General features: G+C 43.7%; 1 protein-coding gene across 2 annotated transcripts in view; it reads right to left on the minus strand.

Moving 5' to 3' along the window:
* Positions 1-20,542, minus strand: part of Derl1 (derlin 1) — a 29,849-nt gene extending 9,307 nt beyond the window's left edge. Inside the window, exons 1-3 of one of the 2 annotated variants that reach the window (XM_004661360.3) lie at positions 20,264-20,542; positions 6,643-6,754; positions 1,008-1,072 (exon numbers count right to left, since the gene is read on the minus strand). In XM_004661360.3, coding sequence (XP_004661417.1) covers positions 1,008-1,072; positions 6,643-6,754; positions 20,264-20,416 — 330 coding nt within the window. In that variant the 5' untranslated portion in view covers positions 20,417-20,542. Of the gene's footprint in view, positions 1-1,007; positions 1,073-6,642; positions 6,755-17,648; positions 17,669-20,263 lie in introns of those variants that run through there. The other variant, XM_045144253.1, reaches the window with a different exon arrangement.
* Positions 20,543-22,421: the final 1,879 nt, after the last annotated feature.

Genomic DNA, 22,421 nt, shown 5'->3' on the forward strand with positions numbered 1-22,421 from the left:
CTTCCAGAAGAGGATGGAGATGCCTGTGTCTCTGAAAGAAATAACGGCTCCACACACAGCATGGATGAAATCCATTTTCTGAGCTGCTCTCATCAGTTCTAAGAGCCACCAGTTGGAGGGGGGCTAACAACAGTGGTTCACCAAAAAAAAAAAAAAAAAAAAAAAAAAAAGAGCAGAGATACAGACTGTGCCCAGAGTGGGGCACCTTGTGGAGGAACCAAATTACTACTTAGGACCCCAAAAGGATTTTGAAAGCAGCCTCTTAGTATGTAATCTCTTTGTGCTTCAGTCCACAAGCTGTCCTCCAGGAGAAAGAGAACCAGGAGAGGAGTAGGGAGCAGTAATAAAACTCAATTAAACGGGGAGTGGGGCAGGGGGAACCCACAGAGAAAATGGTGAGAGAATGCAGCGCTTAAAGTCTGTACGGTTACAATAGCTTCTTCAGGCTTAACAGTTAAGGCACTTGCCTGCAAAGCCAAAGGATACAGGTTCAAGTCCCCAGGACCCATGTAGGCCAGATGCAAAGTTTCCAGCTGCTGGAGGCCCTGGTGTGCCCATTCTCTATCTGCCTCTCCTGCCTCTTTCAAATAAATAAACAAACAATTTGGAAAGTGGGGGGATTATCATGGTCTAATGTCTGCAATTATGGAAGTTGTCAATAAAAAAAGATCAAAACAATAAAAATAAACTAGATGTGGTGGCACACACCTTTAATCCCAGGACTTGGGAGGCAGAGGTAGGAGGATCATCATGAGTTCGAGGCTACCCTGAGACTGCATAGTGGATTCCAGGTCAGCCTGAACTAGAGTGAAACCCTACCTCAAAAAAACAAAATAAAAATAAAAATAAGATTAAATATTAGAAGAAAAGAATCTCAAACACTTATTAGCTATAGTTGAAAGGGTAACCTGTGAATTGAAATTTTTATAGATTACTAGTTCCCCAAACCTGAAGGAAAAAAGAGAGAAAACAGGTTCATTTGGGCCCAAAATAATACTGAAGGATACGACGATGCAAATCCAGTTAAAAAGAAGCATGAATAAATAGTCGGCTGGCCTCCCATCAAAAGCTCCTAGAAATAAAAATAAGCCAAATGACATAGTTTAGAATTTTGGAAGTCTGTAAAAGAAACACACTTCAAAAAACTATACAGAAAATCAAACCATGAATATTGTAAAAGTCACTCCTCTCAAGAAAAATGAATTTTTATAAACACCTAATAAACCATAGCAATAAAACCCCAAGCCAAAGGCACCTGAGTAAGGTTAATTTATATTCTCCCAACTTCCAGAAAGCCACACACTCTGCCTGCTGTGGGCTAACAGACTCAAGGAGGGATGGCCAATTGCAGAGCTACAGAGCCCATCCCAGACTCCAGGGAGGACTCTTCAATCCCCGCCCAGCCTTCCTTCAGGGCTCTAATGGATACACTTGGGATACTGGTTAATTCCTGTCTCCGGCCTGTAGTCACAAGCTTGTCAAGAAGGAGTCTGCTCTGCCTTCCACTCGGTCTCCTACAGCGTGACTATGCCAGGAGCTTAGGATTATTATGACAGTAAGGACAGCCACTGTAGCTGTTGTTAGTGCTTCTACTCTGAGAAGCTGCACCCTCTGTTTTCCACAGCTTTGCATCCAAGCAAGGGAAAACACTGGAAAGCAGGGTGTAAAAGGGAAGCCAAACCTTTCCTCGGCCTCTGACGCTCTCTCCTTACACTGCACCTGTGAGGTGCAACAGAGGCAGGTCTGGGGTTCCCTGTAAGTCTGAAGCAGGGTAAAGCCTAACTGCCAGCTCACCACTCTTCATACACCACTGGCTAGGCTGCTGTTACTAGGCAGGTTACCCCAAAGTAGCCAAGCTCTACTCTGAGGGCAATTCCGAACACCTTCACTCAGAAGACTTGAGGAGAAACAGGGAAAGGAGAAGACATGACTATGAAGTCACTCAGGCTCAGAGCTGCTTTCCTTCTGCCACACACTACCACAGGGATGCGACACGGGGGTGGGGAGGATCCCTGCAAGTCTCTTCTCGTCTCCTTTATCTCGTTACCTCAGAGGCACACTTGAGCCAGTGTTAAGGATGTTTAATACTAGAGGATCACTGTGATGAATCAGGGCTGAGAGTTAACAAAACTTAACAGTTGTGCTTCTTTGGTGTGGCTCTGGCTTTGTGATTTCTGAGGATTCTTTAGGCTGATGCTTAAGACTATGTAATCACATAAACTATAGTGCTACTTTATCTGGCATGGCTGCAACAGGGAATTTACGATTGACTCAATTTGTATGTAGCCCTACAGTTCAAACAGAAATTTCTTAAGCCAACGCTGCTACATATTTAACAATTCAGCCAGGCAGGAAAATTTGTAGGTGGTATATTAACTTGAGGATACAGGGTGGAGAGAAAATGAAGAATCAGGAAACCTGGCTCCCACTCACAGCTGTGTTATTTCAAATAGCTTTGTGACCTTTGAGATACCTAACAACTACTTTAGACAAGTGTTCTTGTCTGTGAAGTGAAAGGGTTAAACAGAATCATCTCAGGGCTGGAGAGATGGCTTAGTGGTTAAGGCGCTTGGCTGCAAAGCCAAAGGACTCAGGTTCGACTACCCAGGACCCACATAAGCCAGATGCACAAGGGACACATGCATCTGGAGTTCATTTGCAGTGGTTGGAGGTCCTGGCATGCCCATTCTCTCCCTCTCTCTCTCTCTTTCTCTCTCTCTCTCTCTCTCCGTCTGTTTCTGTATCTCTCCCAAATTAATAAATAAAATATTTTAAAAAATGAACAATCTCAAAAATTCCTCTCTAAACTGGGCATGGTGGTAGTTGGGTGACTGAGGCAGGAGAATGATGAGTTCAACAGCTATATGAGGAGTTTAAAGCCAGCCTGTGCTACATGAGATCCTATCTCAAAAGAGAAAAAAAAAAAAAAAAACCTTCCTCTACAGTAACATTCACAGCAGCATTATTCAATAAGACCCAAGAAATGATCCCAAGTCAAGTGTGGTCTAATCCACATAACAGGATGCATGTGACAAAAAGAAAGAAGATACAATACAGCTACAAGCTGTGAAGAGACTTTAAAACCATATCATGCTAAGTGACAGAAGCCGGTCCCCAAAGATCATATGACATGGTTCCATTGATAAGAAATTGGAAACGGGGGCTAGAGAGATGGCCTAGCAGTTAAGCGCTTGCCTGTGAAGCCTAAGGACCCCGGTTCAAGGCTCAGTTCCCCAGGACTCACATTAGCCAGATGCACAAGGGGGCGCACACATCTGGAGTTTGTTTGCAGTGGCTGGAAGCCCTGGAGTGCCCATTCATTCTTTCTCTCTCTCTCTCTCTCTCATTCTTTCTCGCTCTCTCTCTCTCTCTCTCTCCCTTCCTCCCTCCCTGCCTCTTTCTCTGTCTGTTGCTCTCAAATAAATAAAAATGAACAAAAAAAAAAATAAAAAAAAAAGAAATTGGAAATAGGCACATCTAAAGAGGCACAGGCAGAAGTTAGTCACTTCCTACATGATGCAGGGCAGAAGGGTTGAATGAGCATGGGGAATGACCACTAATAGGTATAGTTTCCTTTAGAGGAGAGGAAGACTCAACAATTCTGTGTACACCCTAAAAGCCCTTTAAACTTAGGTGGGGGGGTTGTATGGGATAAGAACTGCCATCACTCCTTGGTGTCCAGGGCATCTGTGAGATGAAAGGGTTAAACAGAATCTGTAAATGTTCACATCCTTTCCATCAAATGGTCTAGCTTTGCACAGAGCCTGCATGTATACTCTCAGATACATTAAGTGTCCCTACAGATTACTGATAATACCCAATTCGATGTAAATGCTATGTAAACAACGGCTGCCATAATACATGGCTAGGAAATAATGACAAGAAACAGATCTGTACAGAAGCAGCATTTTCTATTTGCAGTTGATTGAATCTGAAGATGTGGAACCTGCAGATACAGAGGGGCGACTATGTACCCCACATGCCCCTCAGTGTCAGCATGATCAATGGCCTCATCATCATCTCACAGACTTCTTACATACTAGTCATGTAGAGCAATGTAACAAATTAGCTTGTATTACCTGACCAACTTAATAAAGATGGGTAAACAGATTGAAGAAGCAAGAGATGATAAAAGTTAACATTGATCACAAACTATCACAATTTAGATTTAACTTAAAAATACTATTAGTGGGCTGGAGAGATGGCTTAGCGATTAAGGCATTTGCCTGCAAAGCCAAAGGATACCGGTTCAACTCTCCATGACCCACATAAGCCAGATGCACAAGGGGCAATGCAACTGGAGTTTGTTAGCAGTGGCTGAAGGCCCTGGTGCACCCATTCATCCCCCCCCCTCTCTCTCACTCTCTCTCTCTCTGCCTCTTTCTCTCTCTCAAATAAATAAATAATATTTTTTAATTTTTTTAAAAAAATACTGTTAGATAGATCTTTTAAGGCCTTATTTCAGAAACTTAGAGAAGTATTTATGAGTGAAATAATCATACTTGGCATTCTGATTCAAACAACTGAGGGTAAACAAGACTTGTTTTGAGACAACTATTAGAGGCGGGTGACAGTCACATAGGCATTCACACTACACACTACTTGGATAACTACTGAAGACATGGCAAGTGAAAGAAGCTGGTCAGGAAGGTCAAAGGAACTGGTCCACACAGGCAAATCTACACACAATGGTGACTAATGGCAGAGGACTGGGGTGGAAGAGAGATGCATAGCAATTCCCTTGGGTTTACTGGGGGTGGGGGATGATGATGAAAACACTCGGGACCTGTAGAGGAAGCTGTGTAACATTATGAATGTACTAAAAACCATTGTTAATTTTATACTTTAAAATGGCTAAAATGAGGGGCTGGAGAGATGGCGTAGCAATTAAGGTGCTTGCCTACGAAGCCTAAGGACCCAGGTTCCATTCCCCAATACCCACCCACGTAAGCCAGATGCACAAGGTGGCACATGTATCTGGAGCTCATTTGCAGTGGCTAGAGGCCCTGGCATGTCCATTCTCTCTCTTGATCTCTCTCTACTGCCTCTCTCTTTCTTCCTCTCTCAGAATAAGTATTTTTAAATGGCTAAAATGAATTTCATGCAAATTTTTCTCAAGAAAAATAATAAGGCTCCATTAACTTTTTTTCTTTGTTTTTGTATATGTTTGAGGCTTCTCTATAATAACCTAGCTGGTTGTATGACCTAGCTGATCAGGGATCTTTCACACTTCATCTAGAATTCACTACATTGATATACAAAATAAAAATTACTGTAACAACTCAATCATCTGCTGAGTTATACTGACAGGCAGAATGCTGAGTGATCGGCACCATCGGGAACTGGACGAGAGGGTTGAGAAGCACACGTCTGGGAGGCCCAAGGGCAGCGCCATGCAGTGGAGAGAGGCCTAGCTGTCAGTTCCACTTCAGCCAAGCCACTAGACTTCCTTGAATCCTCTGCTCTTCATCTCACAGAAAACTCACAGAAAGATCTAGGAGGCTCCTAACAGTAACAGTCTGTGACCCCACCCTATGCTTCCATTTTGTATTAATACAATTTCTTTCTTTCTTTAAAAAAAACTCACACATGTCAACATAAGAAAAAGCTCTATTTGGTACCAAATGCCCATCTGTGCAGCTATGAGATTGACTCATTATTTTCAAATGTATAAGCAGACTTAAGATTTAAGGGTGACTCAAAATCCTCTAACCTGAACTAAGTAATAAGTAAGTACCAGCAGGTTTATGAAATCTCTAAAGTTAACAAAAGTTCTAAAAATACTTTAATCTTAACAAACATACACTCATATTTTGACACACAGTATCAATTTATTGATTCTTAACATAAGAAAACTTACAACAGCACAGTAAGGTTTTGAAGAAAATAATTCAACGAGCTACTTTTAAGAAAATATTTTTTGCTTATCCAGTATATATCATACAAATAGACATATTTAATGTGCTATCACATTATCAAATCTTGACTATACATTTTAATTGAGTGTTTTAATTACAGAGAATGAGTCTAGGCTTTTAACTGCATAAAGTAGTGCCTTTCCATATCAATCTAAGAGATATATACACTTCATCTCACTCTTGCAGTCAAGGATAAGGACTGCTCTGAGACAGAAATAGTGAGACCACCAAATTACATGAGATACACACAGCCCATCCACTAAGGTAATGGGAAGGTAAAAAAATTTGATCTACCTTTTTTTCCATCTATAAAATGATAACACTGCTATACTTTATACCTCATGTTGTAATTTAAAACCTAAGTGCTGGGCTGGAGAGATGTCTTAGCAGTTAAGGTGTTTGTCTGCAAAGCCAAAGGACCCCATAAGCCAATGCACAAGGTGGCACATGTGTCTGGCGTTCATTTGCAGTGGCTGAAGGCCCTGGTGCACCCATTCTCTTTCTCTATCTGCCTCTTTACCTCTCTCTCTCTTTCTCAAGTAAATAAATAAAATTTAAAAAATAAAAACCTAAGTGCTTAGAACAGTCATGAGTGAGTATGTATTATCACTATACCATTTCTTTATATAATGCCAGTGGCCCTCAAAATCCTTCCAAGTAATTAAATATATGAATTAGTAAATTATACGAGAAACATTAGTTAAAATAATGATGGAAAACATACCTGCTTCAAGTCGTGTAGAATACTGATATAAGAAATATAAATTGACCAAATAAAGAAATCCAGTTCCTGGACCCACAGGGAAATAAAAGGTGGCAGTGAATGGTCTCCATATCTGTTCAGATCAAAGCAAACACGGCTGTTAGTTCCTCTAACTAGGTTTATCCATTTTTCTATTAACTAAACAAAACTAACCCTTGCAACTCAGTGTGAGCTACCAAAGTGATACCATCAACATGAACCAAGCAAACTAGAGTTTGAAAAGTGCCTGCCAACTGAAGCAACATCAATTTGCAGATCACTTGACTAAGAGCATCACAAAATAAGCAATAAACACTTCTAAACATGTTGCAACAAATCAGTATTATGTAAATATGCAGTTAGCTTTTATTCAGCTCAGGCATGGAGCTAGGCCTATGATAAGGTGTCCTGTCTAAACAGAAATGGGGGATGGAAAGATGGCTCCCCAGTTAAAGGTGCTTCCTTGCAAAGCTTGCCCATCTGGGTTGGCCCAGGGTTCAATTCCCCAGCACCCATGTAAAGCCAGATGCACAAAGTGGCACACATGTCTGGAGGTAGTTTGCAGCAGCAAGAGCAAGAGGCCCTGGCATACCCACTCATTCTCACTCTCTACAGCACCCTCTCCTCACAAGCAAATATTTTTCTTTTTACTCTTTTTTTAATTTTAGAGAGAGAGAGAGAATTAGTACACCAGGGCCTCAGCCACTATAATGGAACACCAGACACTTGCGCCACCTAGTGGGCATGTGCAACCTTGCACTTGCCTCACCTTTGTGTGTCTGGCCTAAATTGTATCTGGAGAGTCAAACATGGGTCCTTAGGCTTTGCAGACAAGAGCCTTAACTGCTAAGCCATTTCTCCAGCCCTAAAAATATTTTTTAAAAAGTAAGGGGGTTCCTGGTCCTCAAGTTCCAAGTTCCTTTTCCAGCAACAACTGGTTAGTTTCCTGTTTCTTTTTTGCAGGGGAGGTACTGTGGGTTGAATACAGGGCCCTGCACATGACAGACAAGCCCTCGACTATTACGACACATCCCCGCCCTTATTTTGGGGCCCAAATAGTCCTTGAATTTGCAACCCTCCTGCCAACCAGGGAACTGGTATTGCAGACCTGTGCCACCAGGACAGCTTTTCCCCCCACCTTTGCTGTTGTGGCTGATCTGCGTGTGTATGGTGCCCGTATGCATATTCATGTGTGTGTGCATGCACATGTGTGTAAGCACCTGTGGAGGCCGCAGGTCAATGTTGGGCATTGTCCTTGACCACTCTGCGTTTTTGTAAGACAGGGTCTCTCACTGAAGCTCATGGATTCAGCTAGACTAGCTGGCCAGTGTGCCCCAAGGCCCCCTCTACACCTCCTCCCCAGCACTGGGAGGCAGGCATGCAGCTACCACCCCAGCTTTCATGTGGGCTTTGGGGAGCCAAACTCAGGTCACCATGCTTGGCCACAAGCACTGTATCAAGTGAGCCATTTCCCCCATCACACTGCTGTTAGATTTTTGGTATTGGGGTTTTACTTGGGGACGGGGTGCTTTTGCTTGTTTGTTTTGGGGGATTGGATTTTATTTTTTTCCCAAGGCAGGGTCCCACTCTACCCCAGTCTGATCTGGTACTCACTCTGTAGTCCCAGGCTGGTCTCAAAACTCACAGTGATGCTCTTACCTCTGAGTGCACCACGACGCCTGGCTATGCTACTGGTTTTCTGAGACTGGGTCTCAAAGCCCAGGCTGGCCCTGAACTCATCATCCCCCGTGTCCGTCCCGGAATGCCAGGATCAAAGGTGTGCACCACACCTGGGCCACTGCTCATCTTTCTCCACGCTACATTATGCCGTGCCGGCTTATGCCTCCACTCCCTTGCACAGACATTTTTACTAGCTTCAGAGTTTCTCTTATGAGAATATCCACACTTCATTTAAACTGTAAGGATCCCACAATGAATGTTCTCGTATAACACACACACACACACACACACACACACACACACACACACACACACACACACAAAGTGCCTGTGGTTCAATCTGTCAGATCAACACACATATGCATGTATTTTGGTAGGCACTGCCAAATGTCTACAGAAATGTTTCATCAATTTATACTTCCTCCGAAAATGTAAATGAGCAACGTCTTCCTCTACACATACTCAACACTGAGGATATTTCAGTTTCACTAATCTGAAATTTTTTATTTGCCTTGAAAAAGCTGAGCATCTTTTATGTTTTAAAGAATTTAGTATATCCTTTTTATCTGTTTTCCTGACAGATTTATTTCTCTATTATTAGACTTAAGCTTTTACAGTATTTTTGCTGTACTCTGGGACACAAAAGTTTAATGTGTCAGTAGTGCATACATCGCTATGGTGCTTATAAGAGTTTTCCCAAGATTTTCTCCCGGAATAGAAACAAGTTCGGATCCAGTGCAGTGCTCCTACAGCACAGCTAAGGAATGAGGAAGAGAGCCAACTCACATTGCTACATGGTCCCTCAGTTTTCCCATCCTCATATATAAAACAACCTGCATTTTCTATGAAATACTACTTTCCCTGAATATTCCCTTTTATATTTTAAGGCCTTTTAGTCGACATCATCTGTAATTTACTCTTGTACCAAGTTATTTTCACCTCTAGTTTAATATATTCTGAAAAATGATAAAGGCAAACAGCTAACCAGTCTCCATTCCTCCATTCCCTTTATCTTCCACAGACACTTTGCTTGGCTAGTCTCCATATTTCCTTTTTCTAAGTAAATTAGAAGCAACATCTTTATTATGTATCAATGCAATATTGACATAATCCCTAGCCAAGAAACTTTTCATAGCTTTTTATAGTTTTCTGCAGAGCTATTCCCAACAACCAAAGCTGTAGATAACATTTGAAAAATAAGCCTCTTGGCCTTCCTAACAAGCATACAACTCTATCTGTAAATACACTTTAGTATCTTATCTAATTCCCTGACTAGCACCTCCAGAGCCGTATTAGGTAATAGTGAAGCAATGGTTTCTTGGACTTTTACAAACACCAGCATGGCTCAGGCTAGGAAGCCGTGTGTCTTTCAGCACCCTACAATGTGCCAAGCATGTGTGAAAGGCATGGCTTTCCCGGGCATGGTGGCACACGCCTTTAATCCCAGTACTCAGGAAGCTGAAGTAGAGGATCACCAAGAGTTTGAGGCCAGCCTAGAGTGAGACCCTGCCGCAAAAAATCAAACTAAGCCGGGCGTGGTGGTACACACCTTTAATCCCAGCACTTGGGAGGCACAGTAGGAGGATCACCACGAGTTCAAGGCCACCCTGAGACTCCATAGTGAGTTCGAGGTCAGCATGGACTAGAGTGAACCTCTACCTCAAAAAAAAAAAAAAAAAAAAAAAAACCCTAAATAAGTAACTAATAATAACATGGCTTCTATCAATAATGGAAAAGACTGTCAAAAGAAGCAAGCAAACCAGCATGGGGGCGTACACCTTCAATCCCAGCACTCGAGAGGCAGGGGTAGGAGGACTGCTGTGAGGTCAAGGCCACCCGGAGACTACATCATAGTAACTTCCAGGTCAGTCTGGGCTAGAGCGAGACCCTACCTAAAAAAAAAAAAAAAAAAAAAAAAAAGGAAGAATTGGCAGAACAAAGGGAAAATGTACTCTTGGCATGAAGCTCCCAAGAACCAACTGAAAAGCCCAGTAAACATGTGGGTGTGGGGAAAGGAGGACTCCAGTCATGGGCCTGCCAGACAGAGCTGCCAAGTCACACCCCCATCACTGGACATGAACCCACAGAGCTTCATTCTCTGTGGGGAAATGCACCACACACACCACATGGTGACCCTCCAAGAGCTCTGTATTAAACCGGTAACAGAAAGCAGGTTAAAATTCAGCTGAATTCACTCACAACTCCATCAGAAAACAACACTCTAATGATAAGAACACTGCACATGATGATATGGTAAGACTGGATTTAAGTTTATGTTCACAAATTACCACCTCTTATTCTCATTTCAAGTATAAGAGGGAATAACATACCAACACATACTTCGTTTTGGTAGACTTTTTTGTTTTGTGTGGGGGCTACTATGGATTAAACCCTGGGCCTGGGGCATACTAGGCAAGCACTTCTAACCTGAGCTGTATATTATGCCAGGCGTGGTAGCACACGCCTTTAATGCCAGCACTCAGGAGGCAGAGGCAGGAGGATCACTGTGAGTTCAAGGCCAGCCTGTGACTAGAGAGTGAGATCCAGTTTCACCCTGAGATAGAGTGAAACCCTACCTCAATAAAACAAGAACTACAACAGAAAAGTGATTTTGTACACATTCCTAATACTTTCCAGGTACAGTGGTGCACACCTTTAGTCCCAGCATTCAGGATGCTGAGGTAGGAGGATTACCAGCCTGGGGCTTCACAGGGAGTTCCTGATCAACCTGGGCTAGAGTGAGATCCTGCTTTGAAAAAAAAAAAAAAAATTAAAAAAAAAATCCCTAGTACTTGATTAATAGCTTCTGAAAAAAATGAATTAACTGGTGTCCTACTGAGATTATTTACAAGCACTGATACAGGAAATGGGTTTTATAGATGAGGAAAAAGCAGGATAAAAGGTTAATACCTAGTAACTGGTGGAACTAGAATCCTGACTCTCAAATTGCTGAATCAAACCCTTACCTTGACAATGCTTCTTATAAGTGGTGTCAGCATTACAATTAGTAAAAATTTTCAATACATTATATTTGTATAATCCTTTAATGAACTGAGAGAAAACCAGTAAATTCATTCTTGTTTGAGATAAACAATAAATAACACAAACTGCCTTGCCTATAAGAAATACTCAAAGTAAAGAACAGAACCAAGTCCCTAGCCTTGGGACCCTATGTGTCTGGACCTCTGAGCTGGCTGGCTTTCCTCGTCTACCCAGTGACATCTGTCCTAGGACTCCAGCCTTCCTTACTTGACAGGACCTGTAAAAGGCTGAACTGAGAAAGTAAAGATTAAAAAGGTATTATCTTCTTTTAATGTACATCTGAATGTCTGTTATTATCACACTCTTTCAGAAAACACCCAGTGACCTGGTTTCCACAAATTCATGTTTCAACTACTCCCATATCCCTGTAATTTACTCAAAGCCCGATTTTTAGAGATGAAAGTTCTGTTGTTTTTTTTTTTTCCTGACTACATTTTCTCTAATGCTGATGACACACCTCTATTTTTAGCCACAGTGTGCACCTGTTCTTTAGAAATCAGTGTCTGTCAAAATACCTCACTTCTCTCCCTGTTTATTAAGCTTACCCTTGAGTTATACTTGCTTTCATTGATCTAGGAGACTTTATATTATTTTAAAATTATAATTTTAAACCACTAAGAGTCTCTTCAGAAGGATACAGTGTATGGTATTTCTGAACTCTATGTAAGCCTCTTTTTGTTCTCTGACTGACATGTCAATAGGGCAAAAAACAACTGGTTTGACTTGCAGGCCCAGGAGTACAAAGACGCAGCGAGGAAAGTCAAAGGAGCAGTGAGTGGACCAGGACTGCGGGCCTCACTCCTGCCCTCAGTCCTGATCCACTCACTGCTCCTTTGACTCAATGGGGAGCATGCCCCTTTACTCCACAACATCCCAAGCTGTGCTTTGTGTGGGGGGAGGGGGGAGCAATCTTGTGTGTGTGTGTGTGTGTGTGTGTGTGTGTGTGTGTGTCTGTGAGAGAGAGAAAGAGAGAGAGAGAGAGATGGGGTCTTGCTACATAGCCCATTCATCATGGTAACCTCCTGCCTCAGCCTCCCTGGTACTAGAACTTCAGGCATGTACCGGCTCATCAAGCTATAAAAAGCTGATCCCTAACATTAGGCCTCAAGTTCTGACATATAAGCCCTTCAAAAAGACCTTTGTTTTTTTTTTTGAGGAGGAAAAGATGATGACACCAAAATAAAAGACTGATTGGAAGAGGGAAGAGATTTGATGGAGGCTGGATTTGAGAGGGGGGAAGGGGAGTGGAGGGAAGGGATTATCATGGTTTTATTGTCTATACTTATAGAAGCTGTTAATAAAAAGTTTAAAAAGATAGCAAATAAACTAAATCTTAAAAATACTATTTTTAAAAATATTTTATGTATCTACTTGCAAGTAGAAAAAGAGAGAGAGAGAAAGAAGGAGAGAGAGATTAGGAACACCAGGGCCACCAGCCACTGTAAAAGAACTCCAGATGCATGCACCATTTTGTGCATCTGGCTTTACATGGATACAAGGCAAGTACCTTAACTGCTGAGCCATCTCTCCAGCCTTAAAATCTATTATTCTTCAGTGAATGGTCCAACACCTTGTTAAGGAATAGGTTGCCGGGCTACAAAGATGGCTTAGCAGTTAAGGCACCTGCCTGCCTGTGAAGCCTAAGGATCAAACAAGAAAGATAACAAAAATACCTTTGTGTTGAAGGCTGATGTTATTAGCAAACTGTGGCCTTTCTTTATTCTCTTTCTCGCTTTTTTAAAAAACATACTAGATAGACAAGAAAACAATTCTTCCAGACATTCAATATCGATTTAGGACATTTAACAAAACTACTCCACCAATTCTACTCCTCTCTACTCAAGAGAAAAGCATAGCTCTGTTCATCAAGAAGAATATACTGGGCTGGAGAGATAGATGGCTGAGCAGTTAAGGCACTTCCCTGCAAAGCCTAAGGAGCCAGGTTCAGTACCCCAGTACCCATGTAAGCCAGATGCACAGGGTACACATGCTTCTGGAGTTCATTTGCAGTGGCTAGAGGTCTTGGCATGTGCTCGCTCACGCGATCTCTCTCTCTCTCTCTCCCTCCCTCCCTCCCTCCCCCCCCTCTCTCTCCCCCTCTCTCTCAAATAAATAAATAAATAAATAAATAAGAAGCACATGCTATACTTTTCACAGTAGCACTGTAGGTAATAGTCCAAACTGGAAACTGCCCCAAAGACTAACAGTAAGGTAGGTAAATAAATTGTGGGACATTCAAACAGTGGAACAAGGATGAATAATCAATAACCACATGCAAAACTGTGGTGGATGACTCAACCACACACTGTTGATAAAAGAGGCTAAATTCAAGGCTATACATTGCATAACTCCATGTACAGAAATATAATACTTGGCCAAAAAAAAAATCTGTGATAATTAAAAATCAAGATACAACTGGAGAGATGGCTTAGCAGTTAAGGCGCTTGCCTGCGAAGGCTAAGGACCAATGTTTGATCTCTTTCCAAATCCCATGTAAGTCAGACAGAACAAAGGTGAGGCAAGTGCAAGGCCACACAGTCCCACTGCGTCTGGAGTTCAATTTCAGTGGATGAGGCCCTGGCACACCAATTCTCTCTCTAAAAAAAAAAAAATCAAGGTAATAGTGACCCTTGGAGGGATGGTGACCAGGAGGAAGGAGTAAGGAAGGTTTTAAGGTGCTGATACTGTTCTATTTTTGAAACAGGATGCTGAGTACATAAATGTACTGAGGTTCTGAAAATTCAACAAGCTATGGACAGACATATACTTTCCTGCTTGCAAGCTGAACTCTTAAAAGTTTAAAAAAAAAAAAGCCATGAAAAGCCAGGTGTGGTGGCACACACCTTTAATCCCAGCACTCAGGAGGCAGAGGTAGGAGGATCACCATGAGTTCAAGGCCACCCTGAGAATACATAGTGAATTCCAAGTCAGTCTGAGCTAGAGTGAGACCCTACCTTCGGGGTGGGGTGGGGGGAGCCATGATTTAACGTCAACCTTATCTACAGACCAGAGCAGAACTGCCTCACATAAAGAACTGCTAAGAAAAGATTTTCAACTGTTTAGGCTAAAAAGCTACCTACTAGAGTTTAAGCCCAAACCTTGACACTACTTCCACATTCAGCCTATAGTCCAGGTAGACATGAATCATCTTCCTCAAATACTCAACCCTCAAGGGTTATCGTCCCTAGGCTAAATGTGGCCATGTAAGTAAAGCCTGGCAAACAGAAGCGCCTGCAATCACAGGGGTAGCTGTGGCTGGTGCCATTTCTTATTCCTAGAAACAAATTTAGAGAAGCTAACAGCTCACATCTTCCCATGAAGAGTTAGGGTATCTTTGTTTCATTTTTCTTGACATAGGGTCTAACTGTAGAGCCAAGACTGGTAAGGAACTTGCTATGTGGCCCAGTCTGGCCTCCACCTGCCCAGTGTTGGGATTCTAGGTGAGTATTACCATACCCAGAAAGTTGGGGTTCTTTTATATGAATTTAAAAACAGAAATGGGAGCTGGAGAGATGGCTTAGTGGTTAAGGCTCTTGCCTACAAAGCTGAAGAACCTCAGTTTGATTCTCCAGGACCCATGTAAACCAGATGCATGTGTCTGGAGTTCAAGTACAGTGTGCCAATTCTCTCTCTCTCTCTCTGATTTAAAAAAAAAAAAAAGCAGTTTTAAAAAACAGAAATATAACAGTAGTTACATTTCTAATTTAACTGAAATTCAGACTGGGAACACAGCTCAGTGGGTAGAACGCTTGCCTCACAAGCCTGAGCACCTGAGCTTGATCCTCAGAACTCACATGACAATGCTGGTGGTGGTGACACCAGTGACCAGAGTGCCGGGGAGGCAGAGACAAGCAGAGCCCCGGGCTCACTGACCAGCCAGTCCAGCCTAATTGTCAAGCTCCAGGCCAACGGCAGACTTTGTCTCAGAAAAGGGCAGATGATGTTTTTGAAGATTAACACCCAAGCTTGTCCTCTGGCCTATACACACACCCACACCCCCCCACACAAAAACACAATTAATTGGCTGGAGATGTAGCAATTGGCAGCTTGCTTTCCTAGCTTGCACAAGGTCCTGGGTTCGATCCTTAGCCTCACATGAATGAGGCATGGTGACATATGCCAATAATCCTAGCACTCAGGAGGTGGAAGCTGGAGGATGAACTCAAGGTCAACGTTAGCTACACAGCACCTCTGAAGTCATCCTAGGCTACGTGAGGCCTTGTCTAAAAAAAAAAAAAAAAAAAAAAAAAACTGGGGCTGGGGAGATGGCTTAGCAGTTAAGGCACTTGCCTACAAAGCCAAAGAACCTCAGTTTGATTCCCCAGGACCCATGTAAACCAGATGCATGTGTCTGGAGTTCATTCACAGCAGCTGGAGGCCCTGGCATGCCCATTCTCTGTCTGTCTGTCTCTCTCTCGCAAATAAACAAATAAATGACAGAAATTTTTTTTTAATGAAAATGAAAATTTATCCATGGAGAGAAATAAAGCCAAAAATGTAACAATTACTGCTAAAAACAGGCAACTACTTTTGAGTAGCTTGCTTCCCAAGCTACTTCCTGGGCATTATACAAACAGCAGTCTGTGTATTCTACTTAACATAGGGATGAAATGAATAACATGCCTCCTCAATTTGAAGGCATTTGCTTTTGCATTTTTGAAGCTAGGACTTATAATAAAAACAATTTAACCTAACTTCTACCCCTTCCCTTCCATGCAAGTATTAAGCTGATAGAGCACCAAAGAGTCGATGGATTCTGACTGACTGCTAATCTGGCATTGTAGCATTTCCACTGTAGGTGAGGACACTGCGCCTCAGTGAGCTAAGCACCTTGTCTCGGGGCACACAGCAGTAAGGGTCTGAGCCAGGCCATGACACTATGACTCAACTACTTGAAATCTTAAGTCTCCCCACTATAAATGACTCAAATATTTAAAATCCTATGGTCTTGTTACTTTAACAGAAAAGGAAAAATAGCCAGGCATGTTGATATACACCTTTAATGTCAGCGCACTCAGGAAGCAGAGGTAGGAGGATTGCTGTGAGTTTGAGGCTAGCCAGAGACTACAACAGTGAATTCCAGGTCAGCCTGAGCTAGAACAGCCAAAAGAAAAGAAGAAAAGGAAAGATACTTTTCTACAAGTAATTTAGAAGAAATTACCTTCCTTTGCTAGCCACTTAACTTTGGGGAGTGGGGTAAATACGATGCAAAAGAGTTAAAATAACAACTTGGACCTATCTTTGACTCAGTGAAATACTCTAACTGCAGTTGTCTATAAAATGAAATGGGTTAAACACTTAGAATGATTGTGGAACACAAATGAGATAACATATAGAAAAAGCACAATACAGATATAAAGAAATGAAGTTATTTTATCAGATAGAGAGGGGAAGCAATGTCATAGTGTGGGCACCCATGGGAAACAGAATCTCAGAAAACACTGGAGCAGTGGGAAATTGCCACCTCTCTAGTGATCAGGGTCCAATGTAAAGACATTCTGTCGTTGAGAACTATGTGACAGAGTTAGTATGAAGGCCTAGGAATAGGGAGAAACTTTGCACACTCACTGTGTTTTGACCTAGCCAAAATGGAGAAATAATACTTTAAACTTCACAGTTCTAAACCATCAAATTACACAGAAGTTGCAAACAGGAAAAATCGCCTTTGTCATTTCCAACTGTGATGCACAATTCTACTTTTCCTGAAGCCCATAAGGCGGAGCTTCCAGAGGCCGCTCCTCACGGTGAGAGCACCTCTCTTGTCTTCAGCCACCAGCCCTGCAGATGCAGATGTCCTGCGGCTGAGCCACTTGCAAATGAGTTCCTCCAGGTGGGTCTGAGAGCTAAATATACCCAGAATGAGCCAGAGGCCAAGTGACAGGAAGAGACAAGGCGTAGCTATTGGTCTCTCCACACACAACAGTCAGCACGGGCCGGGGCCTGCCAGCAGCAGCAGCTTCCAGTCCCAAGATAACAAGCCTGGCAGACACAATACCAGAAAGTGGGGAGTCATGGAGGGTGTGACATAACTAATGTCTCTTATTTAGCATTATACACCCGCAGCCTATTGGAAAGGCATTTTGTGTCAATTATTCTACCAGTCTGACTACACAACTGAGCAGTCAGATTTTGCAAGAAGGGTCAAAGGACAGTTTTGACCAAATTACCTTTCATAAAATGTTTACAGCCTCTGCTCCCCATGCACACACATCACCCAACATGCCACCAGGCACAAGGTGCACAAGCACTTGCCAGTATGTACTTACCAGGGCAAGTAGCAGAAAGCAGTACACGAGGCTGGCTGTGCTCCACAATCAGGTCCTTATATCCATCCAACTGCCACCAGATCTCTACTTGGATACCAAAAACATCTCTCAACACCTAACAACTCTGGCCACAGCATAACCCTTCATCATACTTCCCACCAAACCTGGGCCTCATTACATTCCCAACCTCAGTAAAGGCCCGTACCACCCACCACCCACTCTGTTTTCCTGTGAACACAGTAGTACCTTGAGTCTTCTTTCCTTCACCCACTGACCGTTCATACTCAGCCACTGGCAATCTTATCCATGCAAACTGCCAATCTATATCCACAGCCATCCTCGTCCAAACCACCATCCTAACTTGTGTCTATTTGATCCCATTACCCAACCCTTCCCCACAAAGCAAGTCCAATTCCACACAGAAGGCAAGGGAACCTATCAGTTCTTTGTTCAAAAGCCTCCCAGGCTCCACAGTGCTTTCACAAAATTCAGTGGGGCTGGAAGATGGTTCAGTGGTTAAGGAACTTGCTTGCAATGCCTGATGACCCAGGTTCAATTTCCCAGTACCCACATAAAACCAAATGTACAACGTGGCACATGCATCTAGAATTCTTTTGCAGTGGCAAAAGGCCATACATGCCCATTCTCTCCTTCCTTCTCTCTGTGTTTGCACAAAAATAAACATTTTTTAAATGAAGTTCAATGGCAGAATATTTATCTGCTTAGCATGCACAAGACCCTGAGTTTGAGCATCGATGCACAAAAAATTAAAATTTAAGCTGGAGAGATCACCCAATCAGTAAAGCACTTGCCAAAAGTTCAAATACAACACCTATGTAAATACTGGGGTGAGTGTGGTGGTCCACTTGTAATCCCAGTGCTTGAGTGTGGAGACAGGGGGTCCCTGGGGCAAGCTAGCTGGTGAGACTGGCCCAAGTAGTGAGCCCTGAGTTCAAGTGCAAGATCCTGTCTTAATACGGCAGAGAGCAATCAAGGACACTTGAGGGCTGGAGAGATGGCTTAGTGGTTAAGGCGCTTCCCTGCAAAGCCAAATGACCCAGGCTCGATTCCCCAGGACCCACGTAAGCCGGATACACAAGGTAGTGCATGTATCTGAAGTTCGTGTGCAGTGGCTGGAGGCCCTGATGCGCCCATTCTCTCTCTCTCAAATAAGAAAAGAAGGAAAGACACTCAATCTCAACCTCTAGTCTCCACACATAGATGCAAGAACATCAGATACATATACACACACACCCCAAAAATTAAAATTCAAAGCTCTTAAAGTGAACTACAAAGCCTTCTATGATTCAGTACCAACCTATTTTTCTACTTTTTTTTTTAATGAGAGGGAAAGAATTGGCACACTAGGGCCTTTAGCCATTCAAATGAACTCCAGACACACGTGCCACCTTGTGCATCTGGCTTACGTGGATATGGGAAGTCAAACATGGATGCTTAGGCTTCACAGGCAAGCACCTTAACTACTAAGCCGTCTCCCCAACCCTATTTTTTCTACTTTTGATTTCTCATGCTCACCCCTTCTAGCAATGGAGTTGCTATTTACTTCGAATACAAAGAAGGAAAGATTTGGTTTTGGCCATGGTCAAGTTTGACTGACATGCCTACTTTCATACCAAGTTCCACCAGTCTGATGAATATACAAATTTGGAAATCAGGAGACAGGCCTGGACCAGGGATATATGTATATTACAGTCTTTGTTCATGTATTTAAAGTCACAAGGATGAAAGAGATCACTTAGGGTGAGAGTGTCTACAAAAAGAGTCCTGTAAAGTGACTCCTGGGCACATTCCAACATTTTCAGTCAGGAAAATGAGAAACTGGGGAAGGAGACTAGAAAATGACACACTGAAAAGGGGAAAGAAAAAGTCAAGTAGTTTGTTGCAATCTATGTCAAATCTTGGAATCTGACCTGCCAGTGATTTACATTTGAACCCAGAGACTAAAGATGACTAAAGATAATGTTACTGGAAATTAGCATCTTAAACTTTAAGTATTGTAAACTGTTTTCCTTCATCCGTCAGGGAAAAAAAATGTAAAACGCCTTCCACTTCTTAAGTAGTTTACTCATTCGCTCATACATTCAATAACTACATGCCAGATACAGCCTGGAGAAATGCCAGTAAATGAAACTCATTCTTTGCACCTCTGACCTTAAACCACTGCCATAGAGCAGACAGGAAAAACCAACATCAAAGCAACTCAGCCAGTAGTTGGCCAAGTAGACACCACCGATTAAGCTGACACCTCACCACCCACGATGAGGGACAGAGGGCGGACAGAAGAAGGCACCACTCTAGGTGGACCCAAACTGCTTAATGGAATGACAACGATCTCTGGTCAGAAATCGGGAAGCACCATCTACTTAAGCAGATGAGGCCGGTCCCTTCCCAGCAGACCAAACCACGGTCTCCAGATGCACGCTCCACAAGCCAGACCAACTCCGGGAAGCACAGGGCTCCCACCCTAAACCGCTGAAGCCGAACGTACTGCAAATCCCATCAGCCCTGGCGCGCCCGCAACCCCGCCGGCCGCGCTCCTGCGCCGCGGGGAAGCCTGGAACCTGTAGTCTCCAATGCCCGACGCCAGCCAGTACCTGGAAACGATAGAGGAAGGCTTCGGGCCAGAGGAAAAAGTAGGCCGGGCTGATAAGACCAAGCTTGCCGACCAGAGGGACCGCGACGGTGGCGGCGAACCAGTAGCGCGTGATGGGCGGGATGCTCCTGAACCAGTCCCCGATGTCCGACATCTTCGCCCGTCGGGTGCCCTGGCTGCACTCGGCCGCCCACCTGCCCCTGCCAACTCCCGCCCGCGCTCCTCCGCCCGCTCGCTCGCTCGGCGGGCCGGTGGACTGTGCACGGGCGGAAGCCACCGGAGCCGCCGTGCACAAGGCGGAGACCCGCGGACGTGGCGCCACCGAATTCGGACAAGCGAGGCAGCGCTCACAAGCGGAACTTCCCCTTCCGGTGGCCGCGGAGCACGTGACCAGAAGAGCGCTTGCTTTTAAAGGGCCAGCGCTCATTTTCACTACTGAGCCGGGTCTGGGTCATCGTTGGGCGGGGGCCACGCGGGAGGGGGCGGGGCCAATAGGGACGAGGCGGGGCCACGCGGGAATGGACCTCGCACGGAATGACTGGTGGAAAACAGTGGTTGCCAAGAGCAACGGCGAGAGCCCCAGCCAATGGTGAAGCCTGAAGCCCTTCGTCCCAGGTCTCTCTTGAGTTGGAATCCGAGTGGTTTCTCGTGGAGCGTATTTAAAGGGGAAGGGGGAGCGAGAAGCCGACAGTTCCTCTGAGGTCACTCGATCACGAGGTGTCAGTCAGGAGCTTATGCAGCTGCGACTACCAACACTGTTGTACCAACTCTCGTGGACCTTACATCTTCAGCACAGATAATCAACAAAGGAGTGATGACGTAAGAAAATTTCAGAGAAGGTTAAGGAAAATAACGTGGGATGATGGAGCAGAGAGTAGGAATGAAAGAGCATGAGAAGGGATGGCTACTGCATTGGAATGGCCACACTAAAATTTGTAAGAGGGGACTGGAGAGATGGCTTAGCAGTTAACACGCTTGCTTGCGAAGCCTAAGGACCTAGGTTCGATTCCCTAGTACCCATGTAAAAGCCGGGTGCACAAGGTGGCGCATGTGTCTGGAGTTCATTTGCAGTGGCTAAAGGCCCTGGCACGACCGGTGTCTCTTTCCATATCCACCTATCTGTCTATCACTGATCTCTAGCTGTAGCTAACACACTTTCTCTCTCCCTCTCTGTCTCTTTCTCTCTCTCTCGCATAATAAGCTCTTTTTAAAAATTTGTAACCCTAACCCTAACCCTAGCATCCCAGCACAGGCAGAGTTATAGGATCCCTGTAAGTTCGAGCCACGCATACCTAGACACCCAAAGAAAGACGGAAAGTAATTTGGATATAAAGTAAAAGCTACTTCGTTGTATAAATAACAGTTTGGGGAGATACTGCCTGTTCCCACCTTGTCCCCACCACAACCATTTTATATTCATTTACAATGCACGAGAGAAACAAGTTCTCCAACTTATGTTGAAGGCATATGAAAAGGTGCTCTGCTGAGTTTATCAGTTAAATTAATGAGTAAAGAGCGTGCAAACACATGTGCACACACACAAACACAAATCACACAACTTGTTTTTTGTTTTGTTTTGTTTTTCAGGTAAGGTCTCACTCTAGCTCAAGCTGACCTGGAATTCATTATGTAGTCTCAGTGTGGCCTTGAACTCATGGTGATCCTCCTATGCCACCTTGAAAAAAAAACACAAAACCTTGAAGGATAAAAAAAGAAGAAAGCTGGGCTTCGTGGTGCATGCCTTTAATCCCAGCACTAGGAAGGCAGAGTAAGACCCTACCTCTAAAACCAAAAAAAGAAAGAGGAGAAAGAGGAGAAGGAAGGAAGACATTTAATTAAATTTTATTTATTTACAATCAGTAATAAGACAGTTGGAGTCAGAGATTCTGTCATGACAGTCATATAGGAACACCATCCAAGGGGGATGCCTACTGTGTTAATGGAAACTTTCTTCAAAAAGTTCAAAGCGGGGGCTGGAGAGATGGCTTAGCGGTTAAGCACTTGCCTGTGAAGCCTAAGGACTCCGGTTCAAGGCTTGATTCCCCAGTATCCATGTAAGTCACATACAGAAGGTGGCACATGCATCTGCAGTTTGTTTGCAGTGGCTGGAGGCCAATTCCCCCCCCCCCCTTTGCTTCTTTCTCTTTCTGTTGCTCTCA

This window comes from Jaculus jaculus, chromosome 2, assembly GCF_020740685.1.
Source record: "Jaculus jaculus isolate mJacJac1 chromosome 2, mJacJac1.mat.Y.cur, whole genome shotgun sequence".
NCBI classification, from domain to species: domain Eukaryota; kingdom Metazoa; phylum Chordata; class Mammalia; order Rodentia; family Dipodidae; genus Jaculus; species Jaculus jaculus.